Source organism: Osmerus mordax, chromosome 27, assembly GCF_038355195.1.
Source record: "Osmerus mordax isolate fOsmMor3 chromosome 27, fOsmMor3.pri, whole genome shotgun sequence".
NCBI lineage: Eukaryota > Metazoa > Chordata > Actinopteri > Osmeriformes > Osmeridae > Osmerus > Osmerus mordax.
In genome coordinates, this window is record NC_090076.1 from 9172654 (window position 1) to 9188997 (window position 16344).

Sequence of the window (16344 nt, forward strand, 5' to 3'; positions counted from 1 at the left end):
GGCGGGCTGAACAGGGCCTCTGTAGGAAGGAGCTACGCTTCCTTCACAGGATGTGAGGAAAGCATAGGGGTCAGATGGCTGAGCGGTGAGGGAGTCGGGCTCTTAATCTGAAGGTTGTTGGTTTGATTCCCGGCAGTGCAAAATGACGTTGTGTCCTTGGGCAAGGCACTTCACCCTACTTCCCTCGGGGGGAATGTCCCTGTACTTACTGTAAGTCGCTCTGGATAAGAGCGTCTGCTAAATGACTAAATGTACATGTAATGTGATTAAAGACGACTGCATATCTAGTGACAGCATGCACAGGCTCGACACTGAGGTTTTAACTTCAATGTTTTTTCTTTTTATGATATTGTACAATACAGCTCTAAGAACTCAATCAGAAAATAAATGTACATATGTACACGTCTAAGATGAAGAACACTGCAAGGGCCAAACCTACAGAGGTGAGAACAGCATACTTGTGTACAGTACTTGAACGTAAAAATGTCCCTTCAATTTAAAAGAACCCAGCAATGTGTTGATGCCTGGTACAGGGTAAACTGATGTGAGACAGGCTCGCTGATGGCGCGGAACTCCTGTCACAAAGAGCATTGTTTCCTGAGGATTGTCTTTAGGGTAACACACTTGCTGAATGACACACAGCACTTGGTTCCTGGATGAATAATTTAAAAAAATTCAGTTAAGTGAAGAAAAAAGAAGTCATTCAAACTGGATTTTGACATAACATCTCAAAACCATAAAACGATAACATTCTGATTCCTTTAGTGTTTGAAGACTCCGGTCGTTGTGGTCCACGCTTCCTGGTTCTGGTCCAATCAAAGCCACGGGGTGATGATGGTCCTGTGAGCCATGGCCTCGACACAGCGCTCCAAACTCCCCCTCAGCTCTGCCATCTGGGACCCCCCCATGAACAGTTTCTCCCTGGGGAGGGAGGAACAACAAGGACACAGTTGGATCCAGACAAGCCACAGCAGTGAAGACAGACACAGTCTGCCAGAATGATGACACTGCCTGGACTGTCCCTGGGAAAGGAATAGCTGTCCACTGTTGCTACGCCCCCAGATAATGTGCTGTGTCAGGATGGGGTCTGAGTTCGAGACTCTCTAGACTGTAACCTCTTTAGGCCCTTGAGAGCGTGTGTAATAGAAAATATTTTTTCAACCTTTTGAGAAAAAAATCTAACCTTCAACTATTTTCAAAACTTTTTGTAGAAAATATTTTTTTTAACCTTTAGAAACTTTTTTACTACAGCCACACCAATAATTGTGTTAGCCCCACCATGAAACAAGCAAGAAAATTGTGTGTATTCACATTGAAATTCAGACAATGATTTGAGCCCCACGTCTGAATGGATTACTTAAGTAGTGTTGCAAAAAACCTAGACCCATGTCAGAATGTCAAAATGCAAAAACACAAAAATTTGCATTTTGGGACAGGTCACGTTCAGTTTGGGACGGTTCGTTTTGTACTGCGGGGCGGTACTGGGACAGTGAGGAAGAAAGTAGCGAGTGAGTTGGATGATTCGACTGACTGCAGGACTAAGGGAATTCAAGTTCCAGTTCTAGGCGGTTCCTGGAGTGAGACACACACACACACACACACGACAACAGCATGCCTCTCTCCTGGGCAGCACACAGAGTGAGGACTCTTCTGTTCCCTCCTGTTCTGTTTCCCCTCACAACATTACATAACAGGGGAAGAAAGAGAGGAATCTGTTGTCGTCGTCGTCGTCCCCCCTCCCCCCCTCCATCTCTGATCCGTGTTTACGTAACCACACAGGAACAACAGGTTCCAACATGCCCCCGTTCCTAAGCAACTCCCACGGCGATGGGCTGTCTTGTCGCATGCACCCCCCCCTCCCCCCCCTCCGACGACGGGAGGGGCGCTGAACTGAGGAAGATGTTTCCCCAGGCACATCACCACCCTCTGCGATCACGCACGGACGGGGTGTAAAGTATGCGCTTGGGTGAACCGACATACACTCAGTTGAGATGCAGTAAAGGCAGGTGTGAGATCGTCTGTGCAATAAAAACGCCCGTTGTGATTGGCTGGTGAGCTTCTAAACTCCACAGCAACTCCGCGACGAGAGTTCTTTCTCTTGTCAACCTCGGTTACCACGGCGACCACTGAACCAACCACCAAAAACAAAAACCAACTTAAAATCTGCCAAACAGCTTTAAGCTCTCCACGAAACGTTCCGAAACGTTCCGTTCCAGGGAACGCGAGCGTTCACAACAGTTCCCTGGAACCTTCACGGTTATTTCCGTTGTCGAAGAAAGAGTTCTGGATTAGCAGAACCGCAAACATGTAATTGGGAGGTTTTGTGGTGACGCAGGGCGGGCTGGTGACAGCACCGACAGTCTCTGGCACGGGAACAGTCCCCACACACCATCTCAGAAGCACCGCCACTATTTTTAACATGACTCGCATATTCCCAGGAAATTAATCAGTCAATGTACCCCCCCCCCCCCGCCCCCCCCCCCAGTGGACCCACCTGTGTGTCAACTGTAAATAATTGACGACACAAATTGTTAGAGCTATATCAGGACTGTGCTTCTGTGTACCAAGCGCCACTTTCATGAATTATTGGATAAATCTTCAACAAGCAGTCATAAGAAATCATTACTCTGGCCCTACAGGAGATCACGCAATACGTGATTCCATCACGACTGAACTTAACGAGTTAGAAGGAAAATTCCTTCCGACAGGAAATTTGAACAGTATACGAACGACCTTTGAATGGTAAACCAGTCCAATAACTACCTGTTGCTACAGAGTGGGCAGTTCATGATAACAGATTGGCACAAGGCTCATTATGTTCCCATCATGAACCCTTAGGGAAGAGTCGATACCCTGGTACTCAATAAAAACAAGCTTATACTGGACTTAACTAACGACTTCAGATAAAACTAAATCTACTATTCATGAATCTCAGGGCCGGGCTCTGATGTCTGTCTGGGCCCTGATGCCCTGGGGGCTGTCGAACACTGCAGACAGAGATCACTAATGTGGGAATATGACAAAATGGCTCTTGATTAGGCGCCAGTCTAAGACAAGTGTGTCAGGGAGAATTGATGATGTAATCACGCCATGTAAGGGCGACGTGTGATAAACACTGACACACACGGCCAAGGCTCTCACACACACACACACCAGACAGGTCTGTGTGGTGATGTGTCGCCAGGGATGGCTGGCTCTAGGGAGGCGTATGATGTCACCTGGGCCAGGCGGTGGCTGAGCGAGTCCCCCAAGAGAGGTGAGGGACACCAGGGCAGCAGTCACGCTCCAGCCTGACCTTCCTGGAGCTCTGATGTTCAGCCGGTCTGGGAGGGAGGCGGGGCCAGGGGCCCAGATCAGACACCACCCAGGGGCCCAGATCAGACACTACCCAGGGGCCCAGATCAGACACTACCCAGGGGCCCAGATCAGACACTACTCAGGGGCCCAGATCAGACACTACTCAGGGGCCCAGATCAGACACTACCCAGGGGCCCAGATCAGACACCACCCAGGGGCCCAGATCAGACACCACCCAGGGGCCCAGATCAGACACTACCCAGGGGCCCAGATCAGACACTACCCAGGGGCCCAGATCAGACACCACCCAGGGGCCCAGATCAGACACTACCCAGGGGCCCAGATCAGACACTACCCAGGGGCCCAGATCAGACACTACCCAGGGGCCCAGATCAGACACTACCCAGGGGCCCAGATCAGACACCACCCAGGGGCCCAGATCAGACACCACCCAGGGGCCCAGATCAGACACTACCCAGGGGCCCAGATCAGACACTACCCAGGGGCCCAGATCAGACACTACCCAGGGGCCCAGATCAGACACTACCCAGGGGCCCAGATCAGACACTACCCAGGGGCCCAGATCAGACACTACCCTGGGGCCCAGATCACACTACCCAGGGCCACAAGAGAGCATGAGAAAGGAGATGAAAGTTCATGCCGGTTTTAGATCGTTTACTGTTCTAAACACACTGTCCTGAGTTGAGTGATGCAGAGGTGTGTATGCACGTGTGTGTGTGTGTATGCACGTGTGTATGCACGTGTGTGTGGAGTTACTTTCTGAGTAGATAATAATAGCATGGTGTGGGCACTGGTTGCCAAACTGACAGAGCTGCTGCAGAGATAAGTGGGCACAGCACTCTGAGGCTTCATCAGAGAACACACACACACACACACACACGTCTTTCTACGTGCCAGTGACAGATGAACATGAAAGGCCAGAATCAATCCCGGTCCCTTTAAAGTCTCAGCCGTCAGAAACCACCAGTGGCGCTGAGTACACAGACCACTCACATGCCGCTGTTTACAAACTTCCTACAGACTGCACCTAGCGGCTCTTAGAAGACTGGTGACACACACACACACACACGGCCCTCCCCACACACACACACACACACACAACGTCCGGTGTCATGCCACAGTGGCCATGGATGTCTGCATATTCAACGTGGAGGTCATTCCACTGAATACACTTTAAATACTGTAGCGCCCGGCATTTACCTCAGGAAACCACCTGCTTCACATTGACTTGACCCTGTGGGCCACCGTCCTTTTAGACTGGTCGTAGCTGTTCTGTTCAGTTAAGCAGTCTCTCTCAGCATGGATTCAATGGGTTTTCAAAACACACTATGACATAACTCATTTAGCAGACCCTTTCATCCTAAGCGACGGAAGGGGGGGGCAGGGATTTGAACCCGGGACCTTTACATCTGCAGGCAAATGCTCTACCACTGAGCTATACCTATCCGATCTCGACTGGACAAAACAGCTGTCAATGTTGCCGCTACGAGAACTTGACCAGGTCGTCTGCGGGGCGTCTGTTGCTTTGGACTGCTGCCCCTCCCTGTCTGCTACTATAAGACGCTCTTATCCAGAGCGTCTTACAGTAAGTACAGAGACATTCCCTCCCGAGGCAAGTAGGGTGAAGTGCCTTGCCCAAGGACACAACGTCATTTCGCACGACCAGGAATTGAACCGGCAACCTTCTGATTAATAGCACGATTCCCTAACCGCTCAGCCATCTGACCCCCAACTGACCCTCCACTCCTGGTCTCTGCTCTCCGCCTTGTCATTATGAAACAGTCAGAAACAGGCGATAAAGCAGCCAGCCGGGAGGATAAAGAGATGCATCAAAACCACCCCTCTAATAATCCTGAGAATACAAGCTTGTTCCTCGGCACATCCACAGCAATCCCACAACGGTTTATTTTAATAGAAACGGCTTAAACAAGAGTGTCTTATGTCATTGTGTCTTCCTGTTATGTGTGTGTGTGTGTGTGTGTGTGTAAACCCTCACTAACCCACCTCTGTGTATCATTATTTCAGGTACAACCTGGGAGAAGAGAACATACCATCCATGTTACATAAGTAAGCTGTAACACTCTCACACATTCTCGCACACACACTCTGTCTCACACACACACCTAACATGAGGACATATCAGCTCAGGATGTGATGGAAGTGAGAGATGAGAGAGAACAGTCTCACACAGAGATTACAACAGACCCACAACACCTGTGCAATGTTCTACGATCACGCAATCATCTGACTAATACAACCTTTGGCCGTTTGTCTTCAGAGTTCATTGTACAAAAGAACTATCCTGGTGCATGCACACTCTTTGGCTCACTGGGAGCTGTTGCACAACGAGCGAGTCGTTCTCAGAAAAAGCTCTGAATCTGAATCTGGCAGGCAGGTTTTAATCAAGAGGCAGCTGAAAGATCAAACCAGCCTGTTGTGGTTATCCGACTCTCACTTGACGACGCAAAAAAGGTCTATGCTGCTCTCAGAGGGTCTCGCTCGGCGTGCGTGTTTACTTTACAGGGTTTAAGTTACATTGATGACGAATAAGGACATGCCAGAATAAGTGGGTCGATGCCATGAAAAGACACAAACTGTCACAGCTGTTTTGGTTTGCTGTCATGGTCACCACAGCTCCGTGGAGATGGGACAATGCCACCCAACCCCACCCCACCTGACCTGCCCGGGCATGTCCACAAAGAGGACACCTGGGTGGTTGACCAGATCTATATCCCTCACAGAGAGTCAATTAACGTCTACATTGGTGCGCGTGTCTCTCCAACCCACCTGTACTCCTGCTGAGACAGACAGTCCTGGAGGTGTTTGGCGGTACACCTGGGCTCCACCGCGGCGATCTGAAACACAAGCCAACACCCAGAGGAGGAGCGTTAGGCACCGGAAAGACGGGGGGCCCTAGTCTGAAAACTCCCAAAATATTGTGGATATTTTCTCTTCCTTGTTGAGGATGTGACTGATTAAAACATTGTGTCTTCTGCACAGCACGGCCAGCCCTGGCTAAGCCCTGCGAGGGGACAGGGGGCCTGCGAGGGGACAGGGGGCCTGCGAGGGGACAGGGGGCCTGCGAGGGGACAGGGGGCCTGCGAGGGGACAGGGGGCCTGCGAGGGGACAGGGGGCCTGCGAGGGGACAGGGGGCCTGCGAGGGGACAGGGGGCCTGCGAGGGGACAGGGGGCCTGCGAGGGGACAGGGGGCCTGCGAGGGGACAGGGGGCCTGCGAGGGGACAGGGGGCCTGCGAGGGGACAGGAGCCCTGCGAGGGGACAGGGGGCCTGCGAGGGGACAGGGGGCCTGCGAGGGGACAGGGGGCCTGCGAGGGGACAGGGGGCCTGCGAGGGGACAGGAGCCCTGCGAGGGGACAGGGGGCCTGCGAGGGGACAGACCTGACTGGACACGATGAAGGAGAGCAGAGCCTGGCTGTCCTCCAGGTTGACGTCTGGAGAGAGGACCCTGCAGAGGGAGGACAAACATCAGCATGACTTCATCACGCACACACCTCCGTGTCTCACGCACACACACAGCCCTGTCTGCAGCCGCCGGGGAACAGCAGCCTGGAAGCGTGCGTGCGACACCGCACACATACGCTCGCACGCACATGCGCCAGGAAAGGATGTGAAGTGAGAGAGAGAGAGGGAGAGAGAAACAGAGAGGATAATGGCACACCTTTAAACCCAGATAGGGTCAAACTAATAGAGGGAGGGAGGGGTGGAGAGACTGGCCCTGCGTTATCCATATCTGGTTGAGAAGATAAAGAGAGGAGGAGGAGGAGGGAAAGGCTGTGAGAGTTGGCTTGTCTCCTTGGAAACCAGAGCTTCTAGAACACTCTCCATCCTCACACACACAACTGTCAGCATGCAACACTCACTGGCTGGCTGCTTTACTGAAAAGGGCACCTATTAGAAGTGTGTGTGTGTGTGTGTGTTTGTACACGCACGTGTGCGAGTGTGTCACCTAAACAAATTAGGGGACACACCCTTTCATGCACAAAACCCTCATCCCCACCTCCAGAATGAACAAGAGAGAGAGAGAGATTAGGAAATGTATTTTCAAAAGGTGTCTATCAAATATCAGACACACAATTAGCATGCCTTGTATCCGAAATTCACATTTCCTCTCTGTACAGGATCTGTACAAAATCTGCTACAAAAGCGCTTTGAGTGGAAGAAGGCGCATTACAAATAAAATCATTTAATTTATTTAATTATTATTATAGAAAGCCAGGTGTGAAACGTTCAACGCGAGGGAAACGCATCCTCAGGAAACATGGACACAAAAGGTAACTGGGTCTTTAACTGAGCTGTGAAAGCTCAATCACCAGTGACTTCTGGGTATCCTTAACAACCTCATCCCTCTCTCCGTCTCCCATGGCAACAGCCAGTGACAGCCACGGTCGTCCTTCCGGCGTGGCAGAGAAAGAAGCTAAGAGGAGGTACTGTAAGGGTGAGGGTGTGTGTGGGGGTGGAGGAGGTACTGTAAGGGTGAGGGTGTGTGTGGGGGTGGAGGAGGTACTGTAAGGGTCAGGGTGTGTGTGGGGGTGGAGGAGGTACTGTAAGGGTGAGGGTGTGTGTGGGGGTGGAGGAGGTACTGTAAGGGTCAGGGTGTGTGTGGGGGTGGAGGAGGTACTGTAAGGCTCAGGGTGTGTGTGGGGGTGGAGGAGGTACTGTAAGGGTCAGGGTGTGTGTGGGGGTGGAGGAGGTACTGTAAGGGTGAGGGTGTGTGTGGGGGTGGAGGAGGTACTGTAAGGGTGAGGGTGTGTGTGGGGGTGGAGGAGGTACTGTAAGGCTCAGGGTGTGTGTGGGGGTGGAGGAGGTACTGTAAGGGTCAGGGTGTGTGTGGGGGTGGAGGAGGTACTGTAAGGCTCAGGGTGTGTGTGGGGGTGGAGGAGGTACTGTAAGGGTGAGGGTGTGTGTGGGGGTGGAGGAGGTACTGTAAGGGTCAGGGTGTGTGTGGGGGTGGAGGAGGTACTGTAAGGCTCAGGGTGTGTGTGGGGGTGGAGGAGGTACTGTAAGGGTGAGGGTGTGTGTGGGGGTGGAGGAGGTACTGTAAGGGTGAGGGTGTGTGTGGGGGTGGAGGAGGTACTGTAAGGGTCAGGGTGTGTGTGGGGGTGGAGGAGGTACTGTAAGGGTCAGGGTGTGTGTGGGGGTGGAGGAGGTACTGTAAGGGTCAGGGTGTGTGTGGGGGTGGAGGAGGTACTGTAAGGGTCAGGGTGTGTGTGGGGGTGGAGGAGGTACTGTAAGGGTCAGGGTGTGTGTGGGGGTGGAGGAGGTACTGTAAGGGTCAGGGTGTGTGTGGGGGTGGAGGAGGTACTGTAAGGGTCAGGGTGTGTGTGGGGGTGGAGGAGGTACTGACCTGCTGAAGCCCTGCAGCAGCTGGGTGACGGTGGACAGCAGCCTTTGGAGACAGGAGAGGGCGTCCGGGGGGGGCGGGGGCCCCCCCCCCCACAAGCTGACTGGCTGCCGTGGCGGCCGGGTCAAAGCGGAGCGCGGTGAACACCACCGAGCTGACCAGAGAGACGAGGAACAACACAAAGACAGGTTGACACACTGAGTGAGCGTACCAAGTTCACATACTGACACAGCTTGTCAAACAGGCTATTCAATCTGAGTTTGTAGTTCATATTCTTCCTCATATGTTGTTAATTCCCCATTTGCAGAGTGTATGTTCCCGTGCGACTTCTTGATCTGCCGTCGAAGGCTCTAACCCCTGAGCTACACCCACCCCCACCTTGAGAGAGACCTTAGAGATCCCACGACAGGGATCCTGGACGTACCTGATCTGGCATACGTTGGTCCAGATGAGCTCGAACAGCGCCCACACTTCCTGGTGTGCGGCGTGCGGAGACAGGCCCTGTTTCTCCCCCTGCTCCTCCTCCGCCATGAGGGCGTCGCCGTCGCACGCCAACCTCTCCTCCGGGGCCTTCTCTGGCTACGCAGAACAACACCAAAACAACATCAAAACAACATCAAAACAACACCAAAACAACATCAAAACAACATCAAAACAACACCAAAACAACATCAAAACAACATCAAAACAACACCAAAACAACATCAAAACAACACCAAAACAGGCTTCCCATGATGCAACTTTTCATTCCGCTTCCATTGTCTAGGCCACGTTCCTGCGTCCAGCACTCGGTAATCAATCGACGTCTCTTCACAACTCTAGACTGTTCTCCAACACATTCACCCCTATGATAGACACGCGTTTCCTGATGATGTCATCAGTGCGCGCCCCCGCTCACCAGGGCGTGCAGCCTCTGCTGGAGCAGGTCCAGGGAGGAGAGGGCAGGAGAGACACTGCCGGAGTACACAGGCCGGCAGCTGAAGGACTGGAGCAGCTCTCTGGCTTCACACACAGCTACTGTAGCAGAGCGGAGCTTCACTGTCTTACCTGGGGAGTGATGAGAGGGTCAGAACACACACACACACACACACACACACACACAGCTACTGTAGCAGAGCGGAGCTTCACTGTCTTACCTGGGGAGTGATGAGAGGGTCAGAACACACACACACACACACACACACACACACACACAGCTACTGTAGCAGAGCGGAGCTTCACTGTCTTACCTGGGGAGTGATGAGAGGGTCAGAACACACACACACACACACACACACAGCTACTGTAGCAGAGCACAGCTTCACTGTCTTACCTGGGGAGTGATGAGAGGGTCAGAACACACACACACACACACACACAGGAACTCATGCATGCTGACATGCACACACACACAGTACTCATGACAGTAACTCTTTCATGTAAGAAAGCTGTGGCTCTCTGTGTGGACGCTCCACAGCACAGACAGGTCAGTGGAGCTTGCTGCTTCTCTGTCTGCAGCCTGGCCGAGGAAGTGGCTGAGATCAAGTTTAAGGGCACAGAGAGGGGGCATTTGGGGAAAGACCAGCTGGATGTGTGTGTGTGTGTGTGTGTTTCATCATCCGTCCGAAACCTGTTTACAATGTCACCTTCACTGCTGTGCAGCCCTACACCTCTACCCTCACACTGAAGTATTCTCTCTCTCCCTCTCTCTGTCCCTCTCTCTCTCTCTCTCTCCCTCCCTCTCTCTCTAATGCAGGCACACACGTCTAAACCTCCTGCATGTGGAGGAGACAGGAGAAAGAGAACAGTACTTTTCCACTCCTGGAGTTTTTCCATCCGACTTCATTCCCTCTATCTATCTCTCCCTCCTTCCCTCTGTATTTATCCCTCCCTCCCTCCCTCCACTCTAAGAGTGAATTGGCACACAGCCAATATAAAAGAGGGAAAAGTCAAGTCATGCTACAAGGCTGATGATAGACAGAGCGGGGGGGAAACAGCTTTATTAAAAGACAAACCAAGATAACCCCCCCTGTGCACACACGCACACGCGAGCACACACGCGCACGCAAGAGGCTTTGCCCAGCCTCGCAGAAACCCACTCAGCACATCTCCTCTGACACACTTATCTGGACGACTTTTTAAGACGACCTTATTCTGAATATAGGCCAGCTCCACATCAGCTGTCTCCTGCCAGCTGTGTTCCAGCAGACACCCTTTATCTGCAGTGGCTCTTACTGTGCCAGCCCTGTCCTTACCAACGTACTGTTTATCATACAAAACATATATATGTGGATATAAACACAGGCTATATAAATAAACCCGGTTTTCATCTTGCCAGCAAACTAATAGCCGCTTGTGTAGAATAGCATTTAACATCCGCAATCAATCAGCGTAAATATGACTGCTTCCCTGCTCTCCTGCACGCTGGTGTGGTGTGTCACGTGCAGTGACCGCTCGTTTACCTGAGCGGAGGAAATCGCAGAGGTTTTCCACCGATTGGAGTAAACTTCGAGGGACAATGTTTCCGAAGACGGCGATCCAGTGTTTCCTGAAACACTGCAGGAGGTCTGCCAGAGTCCAGGGAGGTTTGATGTAAACTATCTGTGGAAGAAAACACCACACACGTTAGCGACAAACAAACGAAAAACTCAAAAAGGAAAAAGAAAGCCAAAGTGATGAACGTATTCTAATTTAGCCTTGAGGGTTATGATGGGTGCGATCATTCTGGTCCAGGTGGGCTTGGGACTGGGTACCTCGGTCCATAAGTCCTCAAAGACTGCCTTCATCTCCACCTCCAGGATCTGAGAGAGCGCCCCCTTGAGGCAGTCCTCCAGCGCGGAGACGCACACGCTGAGCTCCCTCGCCTCCTTGGCTGCACACCTCCTCCTTCTCCCCTCCTCCTCCTCGACCTCCTTCCTTTTCTCCTTCTCCTCGTTTCTCGCTCTCTGGTGACCGTCCGAAATCCTTCCCTCGTCTTAAAGGGGGGCACAGGAAAAGGCCTCATGCACTGGTTGACCACAGCAGTAACACGTTTACCCTCGCGAACCTGAAACAAACCCTGACATTTGCGTCCACTCTGTGGGGGAACTAACCTTTCCCCGCAGGCCTTGGGGAGGGGCTGGTTCTCTGGAAGCTGGACTGGGGGGTCGGGGTCAGGCTGGCCTGGTTCAGGGAGGGGGTCCGGGCTTGGGTGAGCGTGGGGGCAGGGGCGGGCGTCTGGGGGTGGAGGGGGGAGAGGAGAACCGGCGTGGCCTTCTCCATCTCCTCCACCAGGTCCACCTTGCTGAGAGCCCTCACCCCACTCAGCAGGGACTTGCTGCACAGGTTCTTATCGTTGCTGGGGGGGGGGGGGGGGGGGGGGGACGGACGGACGACACAGGAGGTAGAGGGAGACGGAGAGAGACACAGACAGGGTGAGATGGGAACATCCGGAGCATTCTTGTCTCTCCCACGCTCTCTCCCACGCTCTCTCCAAACAACACACACTTTCAGAAGCCTGCAGACCCCACTGACAGCCAGACAGACACATGTATGTGTCTGCAGTGGACTGGCACACACACTGCGGTACAGCAGTGAAGGTGAGACAGAGGAGTGGGTGGAGGAAGGCTGACTCACGTGCACAGGACCAGAGCGCCCTCTGGGTACAGACTCTGGTACTGCAGGCAGCACTGCAGAACTCGGTCATCGTTATTCTCAGCGTTGAGGTTGACTGAGAGAGACAGAGAGAGGGAGATAGAGGGAGATAAAGACACACAGCGAGAGACACAGAGAGAGGGAGAGAGAGACAGAGAGAGAGAGACAGAGAGAGGGTGAGACTCAGAAAAGTACATAGATGTATAGAGCAAGAGCATTAAAACTCCATATTATTAGCTGTCCTTGAAACAGGTGATAATGCTTTTATAAGTTTGCTACTGCCACCTGGTGGTAATACATTATATGAATCACATATACTTCGGGTAAACATGAGGCTTCGTATAAAGCTCCGTAAGAAACTGTTCAAGCTGACTTCCCAGGGTGTCTGGGGGCCTGAGGGAGGGACTCACGGCTGCTCTGGGAGGCCTGCTGCATGGACTGGCCCCAGAGTCGGGGCTCCTGACTCTTCAGGGAGGTGTAGATGTAGTGGACCGCAGGCGTGGCCAGGTGGGCTACGGAGCTGGACAGCCTCTTGCCGTTCTTCAGAGAGTCCAACTCCTGGAGGACCACCCAGGGAATCAGCACCGTAGGGAAGCCTAGACCTGCAGGGGAGTGTGTGTGTGAGGGTGTGTGTGTGTGTGAGGGTGTGTGTGTGTGTGAGGGTGTGTGTGTGTGTGAGGGTGTGAGAGGAGACAGGAGAAAGACAACAGTACTTTTCCACTCCTGGAGATTTTCCATCCGGCTCTCCTCCCTTCCCTCTATCTCTCTCTCCCTCCCTCTGTCTCTCTCTCTCTCTATCCCTCTGTCTCTCTCTCTATCCCTCCCTCTGTCTCTCCCTCTGTCTCTCCCTCTGTCTCTCCCTCCCTCTGTCTCTCCCTCTGTCTCTCTCTCTATCCCTCCCTCTGTCTCTCCCTCTGTCTCTCCCTCTGTCTCTCCCTCTGTCTCTCCCTCCCTCTGTCTCTCATATTAAGTTAATTCATATTAAAACGTTCGCTTTAACCCACCCTCCAGATCTAAAACCTTCCCTCGCCATGCCAACCCGTCCTCTCAAAGCCAACCCCCGCCACCCCCTCACCTCCAAGCCCATGGGAAATCATCTTCTTCACAAGGCCCAAGTGGCTGAGGAGGATGTTGGTGTCAAGGACGACTATCAGTTCCTGTTGAATGAGCTCCTTGTCTGCAGAGGAACACACAGGGTGTCAGAGAACCCACAAGGCTCTTTGATGCACAAGTATCATAACCTGGAGACTAAGCAGACTGAAAGGATTGTGTCTACTAATTATGTTGGTGTGACACCTCTTTACTGATGAGCAAATAATAATCAATCACTAACGGAAAAAGAAATATACTTGACAAATGAAGCCCGAAATCAGAACATCTTAAACTTGCTCCGACACTTAAAAGGTTTGCTGCCTCCTCACTCTGTGTGTGGGTAGCGCCCTCCTCTGGTGGGTCGATGTCCATGCAGGTAAGCTCTCCGTAGATCTCCTCCACATTCACCTCCAATCTCCTCTCAGAGCGGGCCAGGTGGAGCTCCTCAACCAGCTGCATCTACCACACAGCAGAGAGACAGTGAAGAGACAGTCGACCTTCGACCTTGGAGAGAATAACCCCAGCAGGCAGGTACGCCGGTGTCTACCTCCTGATCCGTGTCGTATGTTTCGGCGGGCTCGGAGGAGCTCGCATCGGTCGGAACCGAACTGGTGACGACCGACGGCTTCTCCTCGTGTTTCTGGAGCGGGGGAGACGCCGGCGTCACGCTTGTGGAAACGGAAGCTTCCGGAGCCGTCCCGCGGATCTGCTTGGTCTTGGTGACGGAGGAACTTCTGTCCATAGGCCCGATTCTAATCTTGCGAGGCACCATTAGCTTGGAGCCAAACTCAGCCTTGGACTGAGTCGGTTTCCTAACTGCATCTGTGGTCTTCTGCTTCCTCTCAGAGGCAGCTTTGTCGTCCTCGTCCCAAATCCCACTGCGGGCGGTTATAGGTTTGGTCTTCTTCGGTATGGTAAATGTTAAAGGCAGCTTTGGTTTGGTATTGGGCGTGTTGAAGTGTGACACGGCGGGCTTGGCTGTCTCCGACAGTTCGGCGACGTGCTTGGAGACCGCAGGCTTGGAGGCCTGTGTGCTTGTCCCAGAGGACTCGTCCCTGGTCGTAGAGGAGGACCCCTGAGTCGTCTCGAGCGGGGAGACGGCTTTCTGCCGTCCTTCCTGGTCCTTCGCCGTCCTCCGGGCTTCCTCCGCGTCCTCCGGAGACGCCCTCCTCCCCAGCCTTCTCCTCTTCTCCCCCGGCTCCTCAGCCCCGCGCCCCGGGGAGACCCTGGCTTTAGCGGGTTTGCCGTCCGCGGGGCTCGGCTTCTCCTCTGGTCTCGGCCTCTGCCTCACCAGCATCCTCCTCTGCTCCTCCAGGTCGGCTGAGAGGGGCGGGGAGCTCGGGGCCTGCCCGGACGAGGCCCGAGACGACGGGCCATGTCTGGGCGAAGAGGCTGCCGAGAAGGTCTTGTGGGACGATTTGCCAGAGCTGCTTTTAGACGAGGAGCTTCTCTGCTCGCGTCGGGACGCCGTATCGGCGCTGTGCGCGCCGAGTGGTTTCGATGCTGAGACGTTAGCACCCTCGTGGAGAACAGCCGCAGTCGCACGTCCGTCTTTGGAAAGGCTGGCGGGACGACAGGCGTGCGTTTTCTCTGGATCCTTCTCCTCCCTCTGGCTTTCCGTTTTCCCCAGTCTGTAGACGGCCGTTTTGAAAGGTCTGTCTGGTTTGGGGCTTGTTTCCGAGACCAGCTTCCCTGAGGTGGAGCTTCCCCTCCTCGTATTCTCTGTGGGGCTGAAAGGCAACGTCACAATCAGAGCAGTTATCACAGGAATACTTTTTTTTTTTTTTTTTTTTTTTTTTTTTTTTTACTTTGTTGGTTTCACACCATAAGAGTCAACATGGCCATGGGCCTAAATCCGATTCATCAGTGGTCTTCAACCCTGGTCCTCAGGATCCACTGTCCTGCATGTTTTAGATGTTTCCCTGCTCCAACACACCTGATTCAAATGAATGGTTGTCACCAGGCTTCTGCAGTGCTAGAGAACAATCATTCATTTAAATCAGGTGTGGTCCCTGAGGACCAGGATTGAAGACCACTGCTATAGATCTATTGGGGTTCAGGCAGCATAGACTGGATTGAGGCACAGGTTGCAAGACTTTCTGACACTCATAATGTACGAATAGAAACGAAATAATGTTGATGTTTCTGCTTATGACAAAGAGAGAACACCTCGACATACCTGTCATGATCGTGGCCCAGGTGAATTTTTTCTGAACTCTTACGTTTCCTTTGGCTATCCTCACGTCGCAAAGTCTAAAATTGATAAATAAAATCATAAATTGAAACATTACAGAATGTACACCGATTTCAGATGTTGAATTTAAGCCTTATTATAACTTCTCACCTTTTCATCGTTTTCACTGGAGGTAGATGATAATCTCTTCGATTCTTTCTTGTTCTTTTTTGACTTCTTTTTTGACTTCTTTTTATGCATATTTAGTATACGTCCCTGTTTGGACGAAAGATGGCAACACCACAACAATGAAAAACTAACTAAGAAGACCGCAATTGAAACTGGAGAATGTTTTGGAGAGGATTATTCATGTCTTGAGGTGAAGGCGATATTATCATCCTCAGTGTAAAGTGATTTGTATTGCAGCGAGACTGTTAAGGACAAGTCTCTGCTGGTCATCTCTTTTCGCAAGTTGTACCTTTACCGAAGAAGTGTATACCTTAAATGGATCAAATGGAAACCGGGTAAAGGAAGCTAAGTATGCTACATAGCAACAGTCACCACCACCACGTGTGGTCTGTCTCTTTTACACTTTCTTCCTCAAATACAGTGTTACGTAGAATTAGCTAGATAACCACGCAGTACGGTGCAGTAGCCAAGTCACAATAACATATAATCATTGTCAGTTGGCAAAACCTAGTTTAAACAGTAAAAACACGCTCACCTGAGTGCACAAGAGAAAATTTGACAGCTGCTAGTAAACAAAACATCCGTACTACTAGTCACG

At 52.2% G+C, this 16344-nt stretch overlaps 1 protein-coding gene across 1 annotated transcript; it reads right to left on the minus strand.

Moving 5' to 3' along the window:
* Positions 1-336: 336 nt before the first annotated feature.
* swt1 (SWT1 RNA endoribonuclease homolog) lies at positions 337-16298 on the minus strand. Its single transcript, XM_067230330.1, is given in 18 exon segments — positions 337-921; positions 6106-6173; positions 6718-6784; positions 8684-8775; positions 8777-8834; positions 9105-9259; positions 9579-9727; positions 11122-11260; positions 11413-11633; positions 11752-11996; positions 12275-12368; positions 12703-12894; positions 13368-13469; positions 13714-13843; positions 13932-15114; positions 15564-15637; positions 15729-15833; positions 16282-16298. Coding segments are annotated over 17 exon segments (3165 nt in total). The 5' UTR covers positions 15819-15833; positions 16282-16298; the 3' UTR covers positions 337-815.
* Positions 16299-16344: the final 46 nt, after the last annotated feature.